General features: G+C 45.7%; 1 protein-coding gene and 1 long non-coding RNA gene across 45 annotated transcripts in view; one reads left to right on the plus strand and one right to left on the minus strand.

The window, feature by feature from the left end:
- SFI1 (SFI1 centrin binding protein) overlaps positions 1 to 17,808 on the minus strand; it is a 132,192-nt gene that overhangs the window by 108,861 nt on the left and 5,523 nt on the right. For 6 of the 44 annotated variants that reach the window (XR_010117150.1, XM_055251606.2, XM_063623519.1 and 3 more), the window contains exons 1-2: positions 15,388 to 15,600; positions 661 to 782 (exon numbers count right to left, since the gene is read on the minus strand). Coding sequence is in view for 40 of the 44 variants with exons in the window: in XM_055251606.2 (XP_055107581.2) it covers positions 661 to 752 (92 nt within the window). In the remaining 4 variants the exon portion in view is untranslated. Of the gene's footprint in view, positions 1 to 660; positions 783 to 8,184; positions 8,314 to 15,208; positions 15,362 to 15,387; positions 15,914 to 17,808 lie in introns of those variants that run through there. The other 38 variants (XM_063623512.1, XM_063623500.1, XM_063623506.1 and 35 more) reach the window with 22 other exon arrangements.
- LOC129467273 (uncharacterized) lies at positions 15,666 to 16,086 on the plus strand. The gene is made up of 2 exons (XR_008652348.1): positions 15,666 to 15,780; positions 15,923 to 16,086. It is a non-coding gene; the product is annotated as an uncharacterized lncRNA (long non-coding RNA).

Below are 17,808 nucleotides of genomic sequence, written 5' to 3' on the forward strand. Positions count from 1 at the left end.
TCAATAAATGTACAAAAACCATGTGACAAAATCCAATAACATTCATGATAAAACCTAGAAAAGGTCACAAGAAAATAGATGACATATTAAAAATAGGACAACCTGAAGATGGTATATTTACAAACTTGTGGGTGTAGAGGAACTACAAGGAACAGTGCAGGAACCTGAAGCTAGTAGAAGCTAAGGTGGTACTACCTCTAGGCCCAAAGAAATGAGGGGAGGGAACAATTACCAAAACCCAGAAAGGGAGAGTTATACAGAGTCTGCCACATTATAAGGTGCCGAGAACTTCAGTGGAGATACAGCCAACTGAAGGTAAAAGTCTGAAAGCAACCATGATCAAAAGTAAAGACACGAGAGCCGGCCAACCTTGATGATATAACTTCAAAGCTCAGGAAAATAATACTCACTTCTGCTCAGAATCAAATTTTAATGATTGATATTTCCATGCACTACTCAGAATGTCTTTTGACTATAACATAATGTACGAAATGTGTATTATCTTATAGATGAAAAACTCGAAATATCAATGACAAAAAAAAACTTACCCATAGTTACTACCTCACTCATAATTTATAAATTTTTTCATACACAAAATGTTTACAGTTTTATATGAACCATTATTCCAGTTATATTTTTTTCTCAAGTCCCATCACTCACCTGGAATCAACCTTCTTCTCCATTCTCTGCTTAATCACTTTTTGATGGAAACTGTGGCTTGATATACACTTCTCAGTGAGCAGATTCTTCATGAATCAAAGTCTTTTATCTTCCCCTTCTAGCTACAAGAAAAAGGGGAATAAAAACGAGAGAAAATGATTTGCAGCCTCTCAGGAGCCACATTTCTGAACAGCTACATGCCAGCTCCTAGTCTCCTGCCCTCCTTAATTCAACACTAGATGAACATGGGCTAGGTCTCTGACTTAAAATATTATATTTAAATTACATTTTTTTTTATTTTTTGAGACGAAGTCTTGCTCTTTTACCCAGGCTGGAGTGCAGTGGCACGATCTCGGCTCACTGCAACCTCCACCTCCTGGGCTCAAGTGATTCTCCTGCCTCAACCTCTCAAGTAGCTGGGATTACAGGTAACTGCCACCACACCCGACTAATTTTTGTATTTTTCAGTAGAGACAGGATTCCACCATGTTGGCCAGGCTGGTCTCAAACTCCTGACCTCAAGTGATCTGCCCACCTTGGCCTCCCAAAGTGCTAAAATTACAGTGGTGAGCCACCACACCCAGCCTCATTGTGGCTTTGATTTGCATTTCTCTAATGATCAGTGATATTGAGCTTTTTTTTTCATGTTTGTTCACCATATATATGTCTTCTTTTGAAAAGTGTCTGTTCATGTCCTTTGCCCACTTTTTAATGGGGCTGTTTTTATCTCATAATGTTGTAAATGCTAGATGTTAGACCTTTGTCAGATGGATAGAGTGCAAAAATTTTCTCCCATTCTGTAGGTTGTCTGTTTACTCTGATGATAGTTTGTTTTGCTGTGCAGAAGTGCTTTAATTTAATTAGAAATTAAACTAAATTTGTCAATTTTTGAATCTGTTGCAATTGCTTCTGGCATCTTCATCATGAAATCTTTGCATGTGCCTATGTTTTGAATGGTATTGCCTAGATTTTCTTCTAGGGTTTTTATAGTTTTGGGTTTTAAATTTAAGTCTTTAACCCATCTTGAGTTGGTTTTTATATATGGTGTAAAGAAGGGGTCCAGTTTCAATATTTGAATATGGCTAGCCAGTTCTCCCAGCACCTGTTATTAAATAGGGACTCCTTTCCCCATTGCTGGTTTTGGTCAGATTTGTCAAAGATCAGATAGTTGTAAGTGTGCAGTCTTATTTCTGGGTTCTCTATTCTGTTCCATTAGTCTACCTTTCTGTTTTTGCACCAGTACCATTCCGTTTTTGTTACTGTAACCTTGTAGTATAGTTCAAAGTTGGGTAGCGTGATGCCTGCAGTTTTGTTCTTTTTGCTTAGGATTGTCCTGGCTATTCATGCTTTTTTTGTTCCATATGAATTTTAAAGTAGTTTTTTCTAATTCTGTGAAGAATGTCAATGGTAGTTAATGGTAATAGCATTGAATCTGTAAATTGCTTTGGGTGGTATGGCCATTTTCATGATATTGATTTTTCCTATCCATGAGCATGGAATGTTTTTCCATTTGTTTGTGTCACCTCTGATTTCTTTGAGCAGTGGTTTGTAGCTCTACTTGAAGAGGTCTCCCACTTCCCTTGTTAGCTGTATTCCTAGGTATTTTATTATTTTTGTGGCAACTGTGAATAGGAATTCATTCATGATTTGGTTCTCTGCTTGCCTGTTATTGGTGTACAGGAATGTTTGCAATTTTTGCACACTGATCTGTATCCTGAGGCTTTGGTGAGGTTGGTTATCAGCTTAAGAAGCTTTTGGGCTGAGACGATGGGGTTTTCTAGATACAGAATCATGTCATCTGCAAAATGTTATTTTCTAATGAAGGAAACTGAGAGGAGAGCGAGCCACACTCAGAAGTTGTGCCTGGTTCTTTCATGTCCAGATGCTTCAGCACCTTCAACTTCCCTTCACAAAAACACCAGTAGAGGCCAAGATTTATTTTTCCTCAGATTAATTTTTATGGTTATCAGTGTTACTGTGTATAGTTTTCATTTTCTTTCTTTTCTTTTTTTTAAAGACAGAATTTCTGGCCAGGCACAGTGGCTCACGCCTGTAATCCCAGCCCTTTGGGAGGGTGAGGCGGGCAGATCACCTGAAGTCAGGAGTTCAAGACCAGCCTGCCCAACATGGGGAAACTCCATCTCTACTAAAAATACAAAAATTAGCCAGGTGTGGTGGTGGGCACCTGCAATCCCAGCTACTCAGGAAGCTGAGGCAGGAGAATCACTTGAACCCATGAGGCAGAGGTTGCACTGAACCGAGATCGCACCACTGCACCACGGCCTGGGCGACAGAGCAAGACTCTCAGAAAAAAAAAAAAAAAAAAGACAGGCTTTCCCTCTGTCACCCAGGTTGGAATGCAGCAGTGCGATCACAGCTCACGGCAGCCTCGACCTCCTCAGGCTCAGGTGATCCTCCCACCTCAGCCTCCCAAAGTGTTAGGATTATAGGCATAAGCCACCATGCCTGGCCTTTTTTCTTTCTCACGCTGTCATCCAGGGTCTCATGCTATTATCCAGGCTGAAGTACTGTGGCACCATCACAGCTTGCTGCAGCCTCAACCTCCCATGCTCAAGCAGTCCTCCCACCATAGCCTCCCAAGTAGCTGGGTCCACAGGTATGCGCCACCATGCTCAGCATTTTTTTTTTTTTTTTTTTGAGACAGAGTCTCGTTGTCGCCCAGGCTGGAGTGCAGTGGCGCAATCTCGGCTCATTGCAGGCTCCGCCCCCTGGGGTTCATGCCATTCTCCTGCCTCAGCCTCCTGAGTAGCTGGGACTACAGGCGCACACCACCTCGCCCAGCTAATTTTTTGTATTTTTTTAGTAGAGACGGGGTTTCACTGTGTTAGCCAGGATGGTCTCGATCTCCTGATCTTGTGATCCACCCGCCTCGGCCTCCCGAAGTGCTGGGATTACAGGCGTGAGCCACCGCGCCGGCGCTCAGCTTATTTTTTATTATTTGTAGAGACAGGGTCTTGCTATATTGCCCAGGCTGGTCTCAAACTCCTGAGCTCAACTGATCTATCCACCTTAGCCTCCCAAAGTGCCTTTTTTTGTGTGTAGAGATAGGGTCTCACTCTGTCACTGAGGCTGGAGTGCAGTGGTGTGATCATAGCTGACTGTAATCTTAAACCCCTGGCCTCAAGCAATTCTCCTGTCTCGGCCTCCGAAGTAGCTGGGACTACAGACAGGCACCACTGCACCTTGCCTAGTTTTCATTTTTTCTTTCTTTTCTTTTTTTTTTTTTCCAGACAGTCTTGCTCTGTTGCCCAGGCTGGAATGCAGTGGTGCAATCTAGGCTCACTGCAACCTCCACTTCCCGGGTTCAACCGATTCTCCTGCTTCAGCCTCCCATGTAGCTCGGATTACAGGAATACACCACCACAACTGGCTACTTTTTGTATTTTTAGTAGAGATGGGGTTTGCCCATGTTGGCCAGGCTGGTCTTAAACTCCTGACCTTAAATGATCTGCCCGCCTCAGCCTCCCAAAGTGCTGGGATTATAGGCGTGAGCCACTGTGCCTGAGCCCATTTTTCATTTTCAATTGGTGATAATTTCTATTAAAAATATTCATTAGGAACTGAATACATTATGACATAGTTTTATTATTATTATTATTATTATTTTAGTGCCAGGAATGGTAGTGTTGTGGGTTGAACTGTGTTCCCCAAAAAAGATTTGCTGAAATCCTAACCCCTGCTAGTGAATGTGACCTTATCTGAAAACAGTGTCTTTGCAGAAGTAATTTAGATGTAAGTTAAGATGAGGTCACATGGGAGTAGGGTGGGCCCTTAATCCAACACGATTTGTGTCTTTCTTAGAAGAGATACAGGGACAGACACACATAAAGAGGAGAATGCAATGTGGTGACAGAGGCAGAGATTAATGTATCTACAAGAATTGCCAAAGATTGCTGGCAACATCAGAAGCTAAGAGAAAGGCATGGAACAGATCCTCCCTTGAGCCTTCAGGGAGAGGATGACACCTTGATTCCAGACTTCTAGCCTCTAAAACTGTGAAAGAATAAACTTCTATTAATTTTAAGCCAACAGGTTTGTGGTACTTTGTTACAGCAGCCCTAGGAAGCTAATACAAGTAGTAAGATAGAAGAGTAAGATTTAAGTAGATGGTGGAGGCAAGCTAACAGGGTGAACACGTCCTATGTTGAGTAATTGTGATGCATTTACAAGGTGTTTCATTCTAAAAGAATGAAGTCACCCTTATAATCAAGGTCACATATTTCAATGACAATCAGACAAGGAATTAGCCAGTTTATCCATACAAAACGAATAATCCTTACTTACATCAAACCGATGTCCTAGTTTTTCTGATACTACACTCCAAGTAACAGAAGTCATCATAAGTGATTATTTCTACAAATAAATCAAATAGAAGGAGTATTCAAGTAATGATTTTTGGTGAAATGCTGCTATAATCAATGTGTCACTGCCTTGGGTTTCTGTCATAATGATCCTGTGGAATGTCCTTCGTGGTGAAGGACTCCCTTGTATTATATACTCTGTACCAGATTTGTACATGTCTGCCTTCCCCACTAAAATATAAATTCCATGAAAACAGGAATCATATTTGATCTTCTCTCCACTCTATCTCCAGCCTCTAAAACAACGTCTGTAACCTCACAGATAAAATACACACATACTGGAAAAACTAGGACACAGGTTTGCTTTCAATAAGGACATGTATGAATATAAACTTGCTTATAAGTTGGAATATAATGATAATCAAATACAAAACATGGCCAACGATGGTGGCACACGCCTGTAATCCTAGAACTCTGGGAGGCCAAAGCAGGTGGATCACCTGAGGTCAGGAGTTTGTGACCAGCCTGACTAACGTGGTGAAACCCTGTCTCTACTTAAAAAAAAAAGGTGGCATGGTGGCGAATGCCTGTAATCCAAGCTACTTGGGAGGCTGAAACAAGAGAATCACTTGTACCTGGGAGGCGGAGGTTGCAGTGAACCAAGATCACACCACTGTACTCCAGCCTGGGCAACAAGAGCAAAACTCCGTCTCAAAAAAAAAAGTCCAAGAAAAACAAAAATTATTAGGTGCTGACTCCCAGTTAAACATGTAGATTGACCTTCTAAGGTGACAGTAAAGAATACAAAGGAACAAACCATAAGGTTAAAGAGATGAGAGAAGAGATTATAGGACAGGAGGGATTTCCACAGGGTTTTACAAGAAAGGAAAATGAAGTGGCCTAACAGGTTTGAGGAAATGAAAAGCTTCAGAGTGGATACCAAAGGAAAGTGGGCCACACAGAATTCAAACCCTGTCAGACAGGGTATTCACGCCACTTCTGCTGTCCCGCTTCCAAAATTCTGGTAGCTAGATGGTACCTCTCAGGCAGGAGGCTGGAAAAGTCATCTCAGAAAACACTGAAAACTAACACATCTCCAGATTCTGAGACCTGTGCCTTACTCTCCATCAATGAAAAAGCAGACTGGTCCCTAGATTATCCTAAAGTGAAGCCCATGAACTCACAAGTCCTGCTCAGACACTAGGAGCTTCCAACTAATTTCTCAGTTACGCCTTTTTTTTTTTTTTTTTTTTTTGAGACGGAGTCTCGCTTTGTTGCCCAGGCTGGAATGCAGTGGCTCAATCTCGGCTCACTGCAAACTCTGCCTCCTGGGTTCATGCGATTCTTCTGTCTCAGCCTCCCGAGTACTGTCACACCTGGCTAAGCCAGACTGGTCTTGAATTCCTGACCTCAAGCGATCTGCCCGCCTCAGCCTCCCAAAGTGCTGGGATTACAGGCGCTCAGCCATAATCTCTCAGTTACACTGTATAAACGGACAATCGAGAATCATAAAATATTTAGAAAAGACCTCCAACAAATAAAAAAGAGACCAAAATAAACCCAACAAAGTACTGATTAAGTGCTACCATCCATGATGAAATCTTGCTAAAAAATTGAACCTGGCTGGGTGCAGTGGCTCACGCCTGTAATCCCAAGACTTCGGGAGGCCGAGGCAGGTGGATAACCTGAGGTCAGGAGTTCAAGACCAGCCTAGCCAACACAGTGAAACCCCGTCTGTAATAAAAATACAAAAATTAGCCGGGCATGGTGGCAGGTGCCTGTAATCCCAGCTACTTGGGAGGCTGAGGCAGGAGAATCGCTTGAACCCAGGAGGTGGAGGTTGCAGTGAGCCGAGATCATGCCATTACATTCCAGCCTGGGTGACAAGAGTGAAACTCCATCTCAAAAAAAAAAAAAAAAAAAAAAAAAATTGAACCTGAATATCATCCAGCCTCATCTAGAACTAAGTACAGTAAGTCCTCACTTAATGTCATTGATAGGTTCTTGGAAACTGCAACTTTAAGCACAATGATGTATAAAGAGACCAATTTTACCATAAGCTAATTGATATAAACAAGAGTTAAGTTCTTGTAACATATTTCTGGTCACAAAACATCACCAAACTTCTAAATAAAGATCGAAACCCTTTTAATATTAAACACTGAAATAAATGTGAGCTATACATATATGTACAAAAGATTCAGAAGAACAAGTAAGATAATTATTTACCCACTTATTCCAGTTCAGGGTCAAGGTTGGCTAGAGTCTATCCTGGCAGCTCAGGGCACAAGGGGGGAAGCCACCCTGGACAGGATGCCATTCATGGCATTGCATACTCGCACATACACTCACTCACACTAGGATCATTTAGACATGTCAATGAAGCTAATGTGCTTATCGTGGGACATGGGAGGAAATCAGAGCATCTGGCAAAAACCCACACAGGCATGAGGAATATGCCAACTACAGACAGACAGTGGACCCATTCAGAATCGATTTTTTCTTATCAATGTTATGTTTTAACAAAATGTTGAGAGTACCACACAATCAAAAATGTATAGACTACAATCAAAATAACATCTATAGAGAGGTACTCTGCTACACATTAGTGCTAAGCACTTTTCATGAACTACCTACTTTAATATAACTACCTCAGCAAGTGGTTATCAACTTCATTTTATAGATGGAGGGCTCAAGGTTCCCAGCTAACAAGTGGTGGAACTGGGACTAGTATAGGCAGACCTCAGAGAGATTGAGAGTTCAGCTGCAGACCACATAAAGCCAGTCACATGAATTTTTTGATTTCCCAGTTCATACAAAAGTTATGTCAGCTGGGCACAGTGACTCACATCTGTAATCCCAGCACTTTGGGAGGCCGAGGCAGGTGGATCACGAGGTCAGGAGATCGAGACCATCCTGGCTAGCACAGTGAAACCCCATCTCTACTAAAAATACAAAAAATTAGCCGGGCGTGGTGGCGGGCGCCTGTAGTCCCAACTACTCAGGAGGCTGAGGGAGGAGAATGGTGTGAACCCGGGAGGTAGAGCTTGCAGTGAGCCAAGATCGCACCACTGCACTCCAGCCTGGGCAACAGAGTGACACTCCGTCTCAAAAAAAAAAAAAAAAAAAAAAAAAAAGAAGTTATGTCTACACTTGTAGTTAAGTGTGCAATAGCATTGTCTAAAAAAACTAATGTACATACCTTAATTTAAAAATACTTTGGCAGGGGCCGGGCACGGTGGCTCACGCTTGTAATCCCAGCACTTTTGGAGGCTGAGGCAGGCGAATCACGAGGTCAGGAGATCGAGACCGTGGTGAAACCTCGTCTCTACTAAAAAATACAAAAAAATTAGCTGGGCGTGGTGGCAGGCGCCTGTAGTCCCAGCTACTTGGAGAGGCTGAGGCAGGAGAATGGCGTGAACCCGGGAGGCAGAGCTTGCAGTGAGCCGAGATTGCGCCACTGCACTCCAGCCTGGGCGACAGAGCGAGACTCCGTCTCAAGAAAAAAAAAAAAAAATACTTTGGCAGGGCACAGTGGCTCACGCCCATAATCTCAGCACTTTGGGAGGCCAAGGTGGGCGGGTCACGAGGTCAGGAGTTCAAGACCAGCCTGGCCAATATGGTGAAACCATGTCTCTACTAAAAATACAAAAATTAGCTGGTGGTGGTGGTGGGTGCCTGTAATCCCAGCTACTCGGGAGGCTGAGGCAGGAGAATTGCTTGAACCTGGGAGACAGAGGTTGCAGCAAGCCGGGATCGCACCATTGCATTCCAGCCTGGGCGACAGAGCAACACTCAGACTCAAAAAAAAAACAAAAGCCACTTTACTGGGCAGGCACAGTGGCTCACACCTGTTATTCCAGCACTTTGGGAGGCCCAGGCGGGGGGATCACCTGAGGTCAGGAATTCAAGACCAGCCTGGCCAACATGGCAAAACCCTGTCTCTACTAAAAACACAAAATTAACTGGGTGTGGTGGCAGGTGCCTGTAATTCCAGCTACTCAAGAGGCTGAGGCAGAAGAATTGCTTGAACCGAGAAGGTGGAGCTTGCAGTGAGCCAAGATCACACCATTGCATTCCACCGTGGGCGATGAGATGAAACTGTCTCAAAAATAAAAATAAAAATAAATAAAAACACTTTATTGCTAAAAAATGCTAACAATTATCTGATTCTTCAGTGAGTTGTAATATTTTTGCCAGCAGAGGGTCTTGCCTCCATGTTAATAGCTGCTGACTGATCAGGGTAGTGATTGCTGAAGGCTGGAGTGGCTGTGGCAATTTCTTTTTTCTTTTTTTTTTTTTTTTTGAGACAGAGTCTCACTCTGTGGTGCGATCTCAGCTCCTGGGTTCAAGCGATTCTCCTGCCTCAGCCTCCCGAGTAGCGGGGATTACAGGTGCCTGCCACTACAACTGGCTTTTATATTTTTAGTAGAGTCAGGGTTTCACCATGTTAGCCAGGCTGGTCTTGAACTACTGACCTCAAGTGATCGCCCACCTCAGCCACCCAAAGTGCTAGGATTACAGGCATGTGCCACTGCATCCGGTGGCTGCGGCATTTTCAATTTTTTTTTTTTTTAAGATGGAGTCTCATTCTGTTGCCCAGGCTGGAGCACAGTGGCACCATCCGGGCTCACTGCAACCTCCACCTCCTGGGTTTAAGCGATTCTCCTGCCTCAGCCTCTGGAGTAGCTGGGACTACAGGCGCACACCACCGTGCCTGGTTAATATTTGTATTTTTAGTAGAGACGGGATTTCACCATGTTGGCCAGACTGGTCTCGAACTCCTGACCTCAGGTAATCCGCCCACCTCAGCCTCCCAAAGTGCTGGGATTACAGGCTTGAGCCACCGCACCCAGCCTGCCAATTTCTTAAAATAAGACAATAGTGATGTGTGTCACATCGATGGACTCTTCCTTTCATCAAAGATTTCTCTATAGCATGTAATGCTATTTAATAGCATTTTACCCACAGTAGAACATCTTTCAAATTGAAGTCAATCCTCTCAAATCCTACCACTGCTTTGTCAACTAAGTTTATGTAATATTCTACATCCTTTGCTGTCATTTCAGCAATGTTCACAGCATCTTCACCAGGTGTAGGTTTCAACTCAAGTAACCACTTTCGCCAGGCATGTTGGCTCACACCTGTAATCCCAGCACTTTGGGAGGCTGAGAGATGGAGACCATCCTGGCTAACACAGTGAAATCCTGTCTCTACTAAAAATACAAAAAATTAGCCAGACATGGTGCTACATGCCTGTAATCCTAGCTACTTGGGAGGCTGAGGCAGGAGAATCACTCGAACCCGGGAGGCGGAGGTTGTGGTGAGCACTTTGGGAGGCCAAGGCAGGAGGACTGCTTGAGGCCAGGAGTTCAAGACCAGCCTGGTCAACTAACAAGACCCTCATCTCAAAAAAAAAAAAAAAAAAAAAAAAAATTAGCAAGGCATGGTATTACACACCCAGGTACTCAGGAGGCAGGAGGCTAAGGCAAGAGGATCACTTGCGCCTAGAAATTCAAGTCTGCAATGAGCCATGATCACTACTGCATTCCGGCCTGGACAACAGAACAAGACCCTGTCTGAAAACAAAAACAGAAACAAGGCTGGGCACAGTGGCTCAGGCCTGTAATCCCAGCACTTTGGGAGGCCGAAGCAGGTGGATCACATGAAGTCAGGAGGTCAAGAGTGTGCCATGCACTCCAGCCTGGGCAACAAGAGTGAAACTCCATGTCAAAAAAAGAAAAGAAACCACTCCTCATCCATCCAAGTTTTATCATGAGGTTGCAGCAATTGATCACATTTTTAGGCTCCCCTTCTAATTCCAGTTCGCTTGATTCTTCTATCACATCTGCAGTTACTTCCCCCACTCGGGTCTTGAGTCTCTCAGTTATCCATGGGGGTCTGACTCAACTTCTTCAAACTCCTTTTAATGATTTTTTTTTTTTTTAGACGGAGTCTTGCTCTGTCGCCCAGGCTAGAGTGCAGTGGTGCAGTCTTGGCTCACTGCAACCTCTGCCTCCTGGGTTCAGGCAATTCTCATGCCTCAGCCTCCTGAGTAGCTGGGATTACAGGCACCCACCACCACACCCAGCTAATTTTTGTATTTTTAGTAGAGACAGGGTTTCTTCACGTTGGCCAGGCTGGAACTGATATTTTTTTTTTTTTTGAGACAGAGTCTCGCTCTGTCACCCAGGCTGGAGTGCAGTGGTGCGATCTCGGCTCACTACAAGCTCCGCCCCTCGAGTTCACGCCATTCTCCTGCCTCAGCCTCCCGAGTAGCTGGGACTACAGGCGCATGCCACCACGCCCGGCTAATTTTTGGTATTTTTAGTAGAGACGGGGTTTCACCGTGGTCTCGATCTCCTGACCTCGTGATCCGCCCGCCTCGGCCTCCCAAAGTGCTGGGATTACAGGCGTGAGCCACTGCGCCCGGCCTGATATTTTAACCTCTTCCCACAAATCATGAATGTTCTTAATGGCACCTAGAATGTTAAATCCTTTCCAGAAAATTTTCAATTTACTTTGCCCAGATCCATCAGAGGAATCACTACCTATGGCAGCTATGGCCTCACAAAATGTATTTTTTTGTTTTTTTTTTTTAATATGGAGTCTCATCACTCTGTCGTCCAGGCTGGAGGGCAATGGCGCAATCTTGGCTCACCGCAACCTCTGCCTCCTGGGTTCAAGTGATTCTCCTGCCTCAGCCTCCCCAGTAGCTGGGATTACGGGCGCCCGCCACCATATCTGGCTAATTTTTTCTTTTTTTAGTTGAGACGGGGTTTCACTATGTTGGCCAGGCTGGTCTCAAACTCCTGACCTCATGATCCGCCCACCTCGGCCTCCCAAAGTGCTGGGATTACAGGCGTGAGCCACCATGCCCAGCCCACAAAATGTATTTCTAAATAATGACTTGAAAGTCAAAATTACTCCTTGAACCATGGGCTGTAGAATGCATACTGTGTTAGCAGACATGTAAAGTAACATTAATCTCTTTGTACATCTTCATCAGAGTTCCTTGGTGACCAAGTGCCTTGTTAATGACCAGTAATATCTTGAAAGGAATCCTTTTTTCTGAACAGTAGGTCTCAATAGCAGGCTTAAAATATTCAGTAAACCACACTGTAAACATGATGTAAAGACATTCAGTAAATAGACATGTGGTCATCCTGGGTTTGTTGTTGCATTTACAGAGCATAGGCAGAATAGAGTTAGCATAATTCCTAAAAGCCCTAGGAGTTTTGGCACGGTACAGGAGCATTAGCTTCAACTTAAAGTCACCAGCTGCATTAGCCCTTAACAAGAGAGGCAGCCTGTCCTTTGAAGCTTTGAAGCCAGGCATTGACTTCTCTCCAGCCATGAAAGTCCTAGAATGGCATCTTCTTCCAGTAGAAGGCTGCTTCCATCTACACTGAAAATCAGTTGTTCAGTGGAGACACTTCCATCAAAAATCTTAGCTAGATCTTCTGGAAAACTTGCTGCCATACTTTGCACTTTGATGTTATAGCGATAGCTTCTTTCCTTAAACCTCAGCCAGGTGCTGTGGCTCATACCTGTAATCCCAGCACTTTGGGAGGCCAAGACAGGAGGATTGCCTGAGGCCAGCCTGGTCAACTAGCAAGACCCTCATCTCAAAAAAAAAAAAAAAGTTAGCCAAGCATGGTGTCACACACCCAGATACTCAGGAGGCTAAGGCAGGAGGATCACTTGCGCCTAGAAGTTCAAGGCTGCAATGAGCCATGATGGCCACTGCACTCCAGCCTGCACGACAGAACAAGACCCTGTCTCAAAACAAAATCAAGGCTGGGCGCGGTTGCTCACGCCTGTAATCCCAGCACTTTGGGAGGCCGAGGTGGGCAGATCACGAGGTCAGGAGATCGAGACCATCCTGGCTAACACGGTGAAACCCCGTCTCTACTAAAAATACAAAAAAATTAGCCGGGCGTGGTGGCGGGCGCCTGTAGTCCCAGCTACTAGGGAGGCTGAGGCAGGAGAATGGCGTGAACCCGGGAGGCGGAGCTTGCTGTGAGCAGAGATCGCTCCACTGCACTCCAGCCTGGGCAACAGAGCAAGACTCCGTCTTAAAAAACAAACAAACAAACAAAACCAAAAACAAGGCTGGGCGCAGTGGCTCAGTCCTGTAATCCCAGCACTTTGGGAGGCCAAGGGGGGGTGGATCACATGAGGTCAGGAGTTCAAGACCAGTCTGGCCAACGTGGTGAAACGCCCTCTCTACTACTAAAAACACAAAATTAGCTAAGCATGGTGGCGGGCGCCTGTAATCCCAGCTACTCAGGAGGCTGAGGCAGAAAAATCACTAGAACCCAGGAGGTGGGGGTTGCAGTGAGCCGAGATCGTGCCACTGCACTCCAGCCTGGGCGTCAAGAGTGAAACTCGGTCTCAGAACCAAAATCAAACCAAACAAAAACCAACCCTTGCTAGCTTCCAACTTTTCTTTTTTTCGTCTTTTTTTTTTTTTTGAGACAGAGTCTCACTGTCGCCCAGACTACAGTGCAGTGCACTGATCACAGCTCACTGCAACCTCCACCTCGTGGGCTAAAGTGATTCTCCTTCTGAGTAGCTGGGACTATAGGGACGCACCACCGCGCCCAGCTAATTTTTGTATTTTTAGTAGAGGCGGGATTTCACCTTGTTGGCCAGGCTGGTGATCCGACCACCTCAGCCTCCCAAAGTGCTGGGATTACAGGCATGAATCACTGCCCCTGGCCAGCTTACAACTTTTCTTCTGCAGCTTGCTCATCTCTCCCAGCTCTCATAGAATTGAAGAGAATTAGGGCCTTGCTCGAAATTAGACGTTGGTTTAAGAGAATGTTGTGGCTGGTTTGATCTTCTATCCAGACTACTAAAACTTTCTCCATATCAGCAATAAGGCTGTTTAGCTTTCTTATCCCTGGTGTGTTCCCTGGAGTAGCACTTTTAATTCGCTTCAACAACTTTTTCTTTGTATTCACAACTCAGCTGTTTGGTACAAGAGGCCTAGCTTTCATGTTATTTCAGTTTTTGATGTGCCTCCTTCACTAAGCTTAGTCATTTCTAGCTTTTGATATAAAGTGAGAGACATGGAACTCTTCCTTTCACTGGAACACTTAGGGGCCACTGTGGGGCTATTAATTGGCCTAATTTCAATATTGTTGCCTCTCAGGCTACAAGGAAGACCGAGAGGGAGGAGAGAAACAGGGAACTGGCAGGTAGGTGGAGCAGTCAGACATAACGCTTAAGTTTGCTGTCTTACACCAGTGAGGTTCGTGACCACCTAAAACAACTGCAATCATAACATCAAAGATCACTGATCACAGATCACTGTAACGGTATACCTGAAATAAAAAGTTTGAAATATAGCGATAGTTACCAAAGTGTGAGTGACAGGAAGTGGGCACATGCTATTGAAAAAATAGTAGTTCGGTGCAGGGCTGCTTGCTACAAACTTACTTTTTTTTTTTTTTTTTTTTTTTGAGACGGAGTCTTGCTCTGTCGCCCAGGCTGGAGTGCAGTGGCGCGATCTCGGCTCACTGTAAGCTCCGCCTCCCGGGTTCACGCCATTCTCCTGCCTCAGCCTCCCGAGTAGCTGGGACTACAGGCGCCTGCCACCGCGCCCGGCTAATTTTTTGTATTTTTAGTAGAGACGGGGTTTCACTGTGTTAGCCAGGATGGTCTCGATCTCCTGACCTCGTGATCCGCCCGTCTCGGCCTCCCAAAGTGCTGGGATTATAGGCGTGAGCCACCGCGCCCGGCCTGCTTGCTACAAACTTTCAATCTGTAAAAAACACAGTAACTGTGAAGTGCAATAAAGCGAGGTATGGCTGTACTCAAGTCCCTCACATCATTCATTCAACAAATATTTACAACACATCTACACAGCAGTTAAGAAACCTTAACAGCCTCCCATAAAATAAAAACAGGTACCCACCTCCCACGCGGGGAAGGCTTCAAAGTTTGTTTACTGCGTTACTCCCTGCGGGCTCAGTGGGGGTAAGGTCGCCCATATACCAGCCCTTCCGCTCCCGGGCCACGTAGCCGGGAGGAAGAAACCCCTGATTTGGATCCGCGCACGCTAAGGAGCATTGCGTGGACTCAAGCACTGGGCAGGAACTCACTAGACGCCTGGGAGGATGCGGTGCCCCCGGGGCGGAAGACAACAAGCCCAGAAGACGCGGCGGGAGAGGATGGCAGGCTCCAGGCCCCGTCCTGCGCCCTCTTGTCGCACTTACACCATTCCCGCACCACAGATCCGCAGGGAGACAACATCACCTGCACTTTCAGGGGAGGAAGCGGAGGCTCGGACAGATTTCACCGGGCTCGGAGGGACCCGACTGAGTTCCTTGCCGGGCTCACAGCCGGAAAGGCCGAGCCCAGAAGAGGGTGGGAACGTTAGGGCCGGGCCTCGTACCTGGGGAAGCCGAGCCACCGGGCCTGACGCTGGGAGAAAACCCGGCGGCATAGGGCGGTCAGAGACCTGCTTCCTAACTCCAGCGCGGTCCACGCCCGCCTCAGCGCTTCGCGCGCCTGTGGACGCCAGTCTCGTGCGGGCCCGCCCTCGTCTCCACGGCGACGCGGCGGGCACGAGGACCACCCCGCCCAGACCCCGGGACTTGCGCAGCCTCAGTCGGGTAGATGGCGCACCTCGGGTTGCTTTGCAGCAGCGGCAATGAGAGTCGGTTTCGAGGGGCGTGGACCATGCACCCTCTGGGCATCCCCACCGAGGGTTCTTTCTCTCCTTGGCTCGCCAGCTTCGCTCTGAGCTCAGCTTGCTACTGCCCCTCTTAGACAAGAGAAGTGGGAGGTATTCCGAGGCAGAACCCCGAGTTACGCCGCCCGCGGCCGAGCACTAAGGATGAGGTTCCAGCTGGGAGGTGGCTGCGAACGAAAGTCCTCCCTCGCTCACTTCCGGACTCGTGCGTGAGCCTCTGGCTTTTGGTTCACAGGGAGTGGAAACCGGAACCCGTGGAGTATGACCCGCCCATGCGTGGACCCGGCAGGTTGCTACAACTTGCACTTGGAGGGGAGAGGTCCCATGGCCCCCGAATTAGAAATGCCAGGCTTATCTCTTTTTGTAACCCTTCATTTTAAAATGTAATTAATAAGCACTCCTTTTTGTTAAAATTTGAAATTTGGGCCGATCCTAATAATCTTAAAAATGGGAGTGAGAGGGGTGAGCGGGACTTTTGAAATACTTTTTTACGTGCTTTGTAAAACATTTGAAAGCACGTGAGATTCCTGGTGCAGACACTAAAAGCAGTAGTTATTTACTTGAAAGATTTTACGCTAAAAACAGGAAAATTAACTTGTTGGGTGTCTCGGAGTTAGAATCACAGATAATCTGTATTGTTGCCCTATTTTCTACATGCTAATCTTTGCAATTAAAACATTTATTATTTATTTTTTGATAAGGAGTCTCCCTCTGTCGCCCAGGCTGCAGTGCAGTGGCGTGATCTGGGCTCACTTCCACCTCCACCTCCCAGGTTCAAGCTTTTCTCCTGCCTCAGCCTCCCAGGTGCACGCCACCACGCCCGGCTAATTTTTGTATTTTTTTTTTTTTTTTTTGATAGAGACGGGTTTTACCATGTTGGCTAGGTGTGTCTCGAACTCCTGACCTCAGATGATCCACTCGCCTCGGCCTCCCAAAGTGCTGGGATTACAGGCATGAGCCACCACCGCACCTGGCCCTAAATTATGTTTTATATGGTGAAACCTCATCTCTACTAAAAATAAAATTAAAAAAATTAGCCGAGGGTGGTAGTGGACACCTGTAATCCCAGCTTCTGGGGAGGCTGAGGCAGGAGAATCGCTTGAACCCAGGAGGTGGAGGTTGCAGTGGGCCGAGATCGTGCATTTGCACTCCAGCCTGGGCAACAAGAGCAAAACTCTGTCTCAAAAAAAAAAAACAAAACGTAATTTAAAAGGAGTTCTACTTTAGCGGACATCAATGCCAATGTTTTAGGGACAACTTTTATCTGAAGTTAATGTGGCCAAGTAGTTTTAAAATAATTTAGTAAGCTTCAAGGTTGTAATTAACAGTATAACTAAAATATATATACTGTAATGTAGCCTAAGTACTTTTATATAATTATGTAGATTTATATAAATTATATATTTAGGATAAGTCAATAAGCATTCTTTCTAGATGATTTGAGCTAATTTCCTAATGCTTTCTTCCTGTCATGTGCATTTACCATCCTCAGCTTTAACAAATTTAGGAGGTATGAAAGGCATTTCCATTTGAGTTACAATGAAAATAGTCCTGTCAGGAAAGATTAGAAGATAATAGTATATAATAATAGCTAGGACGAGGACATCTTAGAGGCTGGGCACGGTGGTTCACACCTGTAATCTGAGCATTTTGGAAGGCTGAGCCGGGAGAGTTGCCTGAGCCCAGTAGTTCAAGAACAGCCTGGGCAATATAGTGAGACCCCCATCTCTACAAAATATAAAAAATGTGACCAGGCGCGGTGGCTCACGCCTATAATCCCAGCACTTTGAGAGGCCAAGGTGGGTGATCACTTGAGGTCAGGAGTTTCAGACCAGCCTGGCCAACGTGGTGAAACCCCGTCTCTACTACTAAAAATACAAAAATTAGCCAGGAGTGGAGTCAGGAGCCTGTAATCCCGGCTACTTCGGGGGTTGGGGCAGGAGAATCGCTTGAACCTGGTGGGGGTGGTTGCAATAAGCCAAGATTCTGCCACTGCACTCCAGCCCGGGTGACAGAGCGAGACTCTGTCTCAGAAGAAAAACAAAAAACTAAGGGTTACTCTTGGAGCAAGAAAAACTGAATAGGAAAAAGCCCATTTAGAGAGGTGCAATCCAGCCTTCT

The sequence above is a fragment of the Symphalangus syndactylus genome, chromosome 18 (assembly GCF_028878055.3).
Source record: "Symphalangus syndactylus isolate Jambi chromosome 18, NHGRI_mSymSyn1-v2.1_pri, whole genome shotgun sequence".
NCBI lineage: Eukaryota > Metazoa > Chordata > Mammalia > Primates > Hylobatidae > Symphalangus > Symphalangus syndactylus.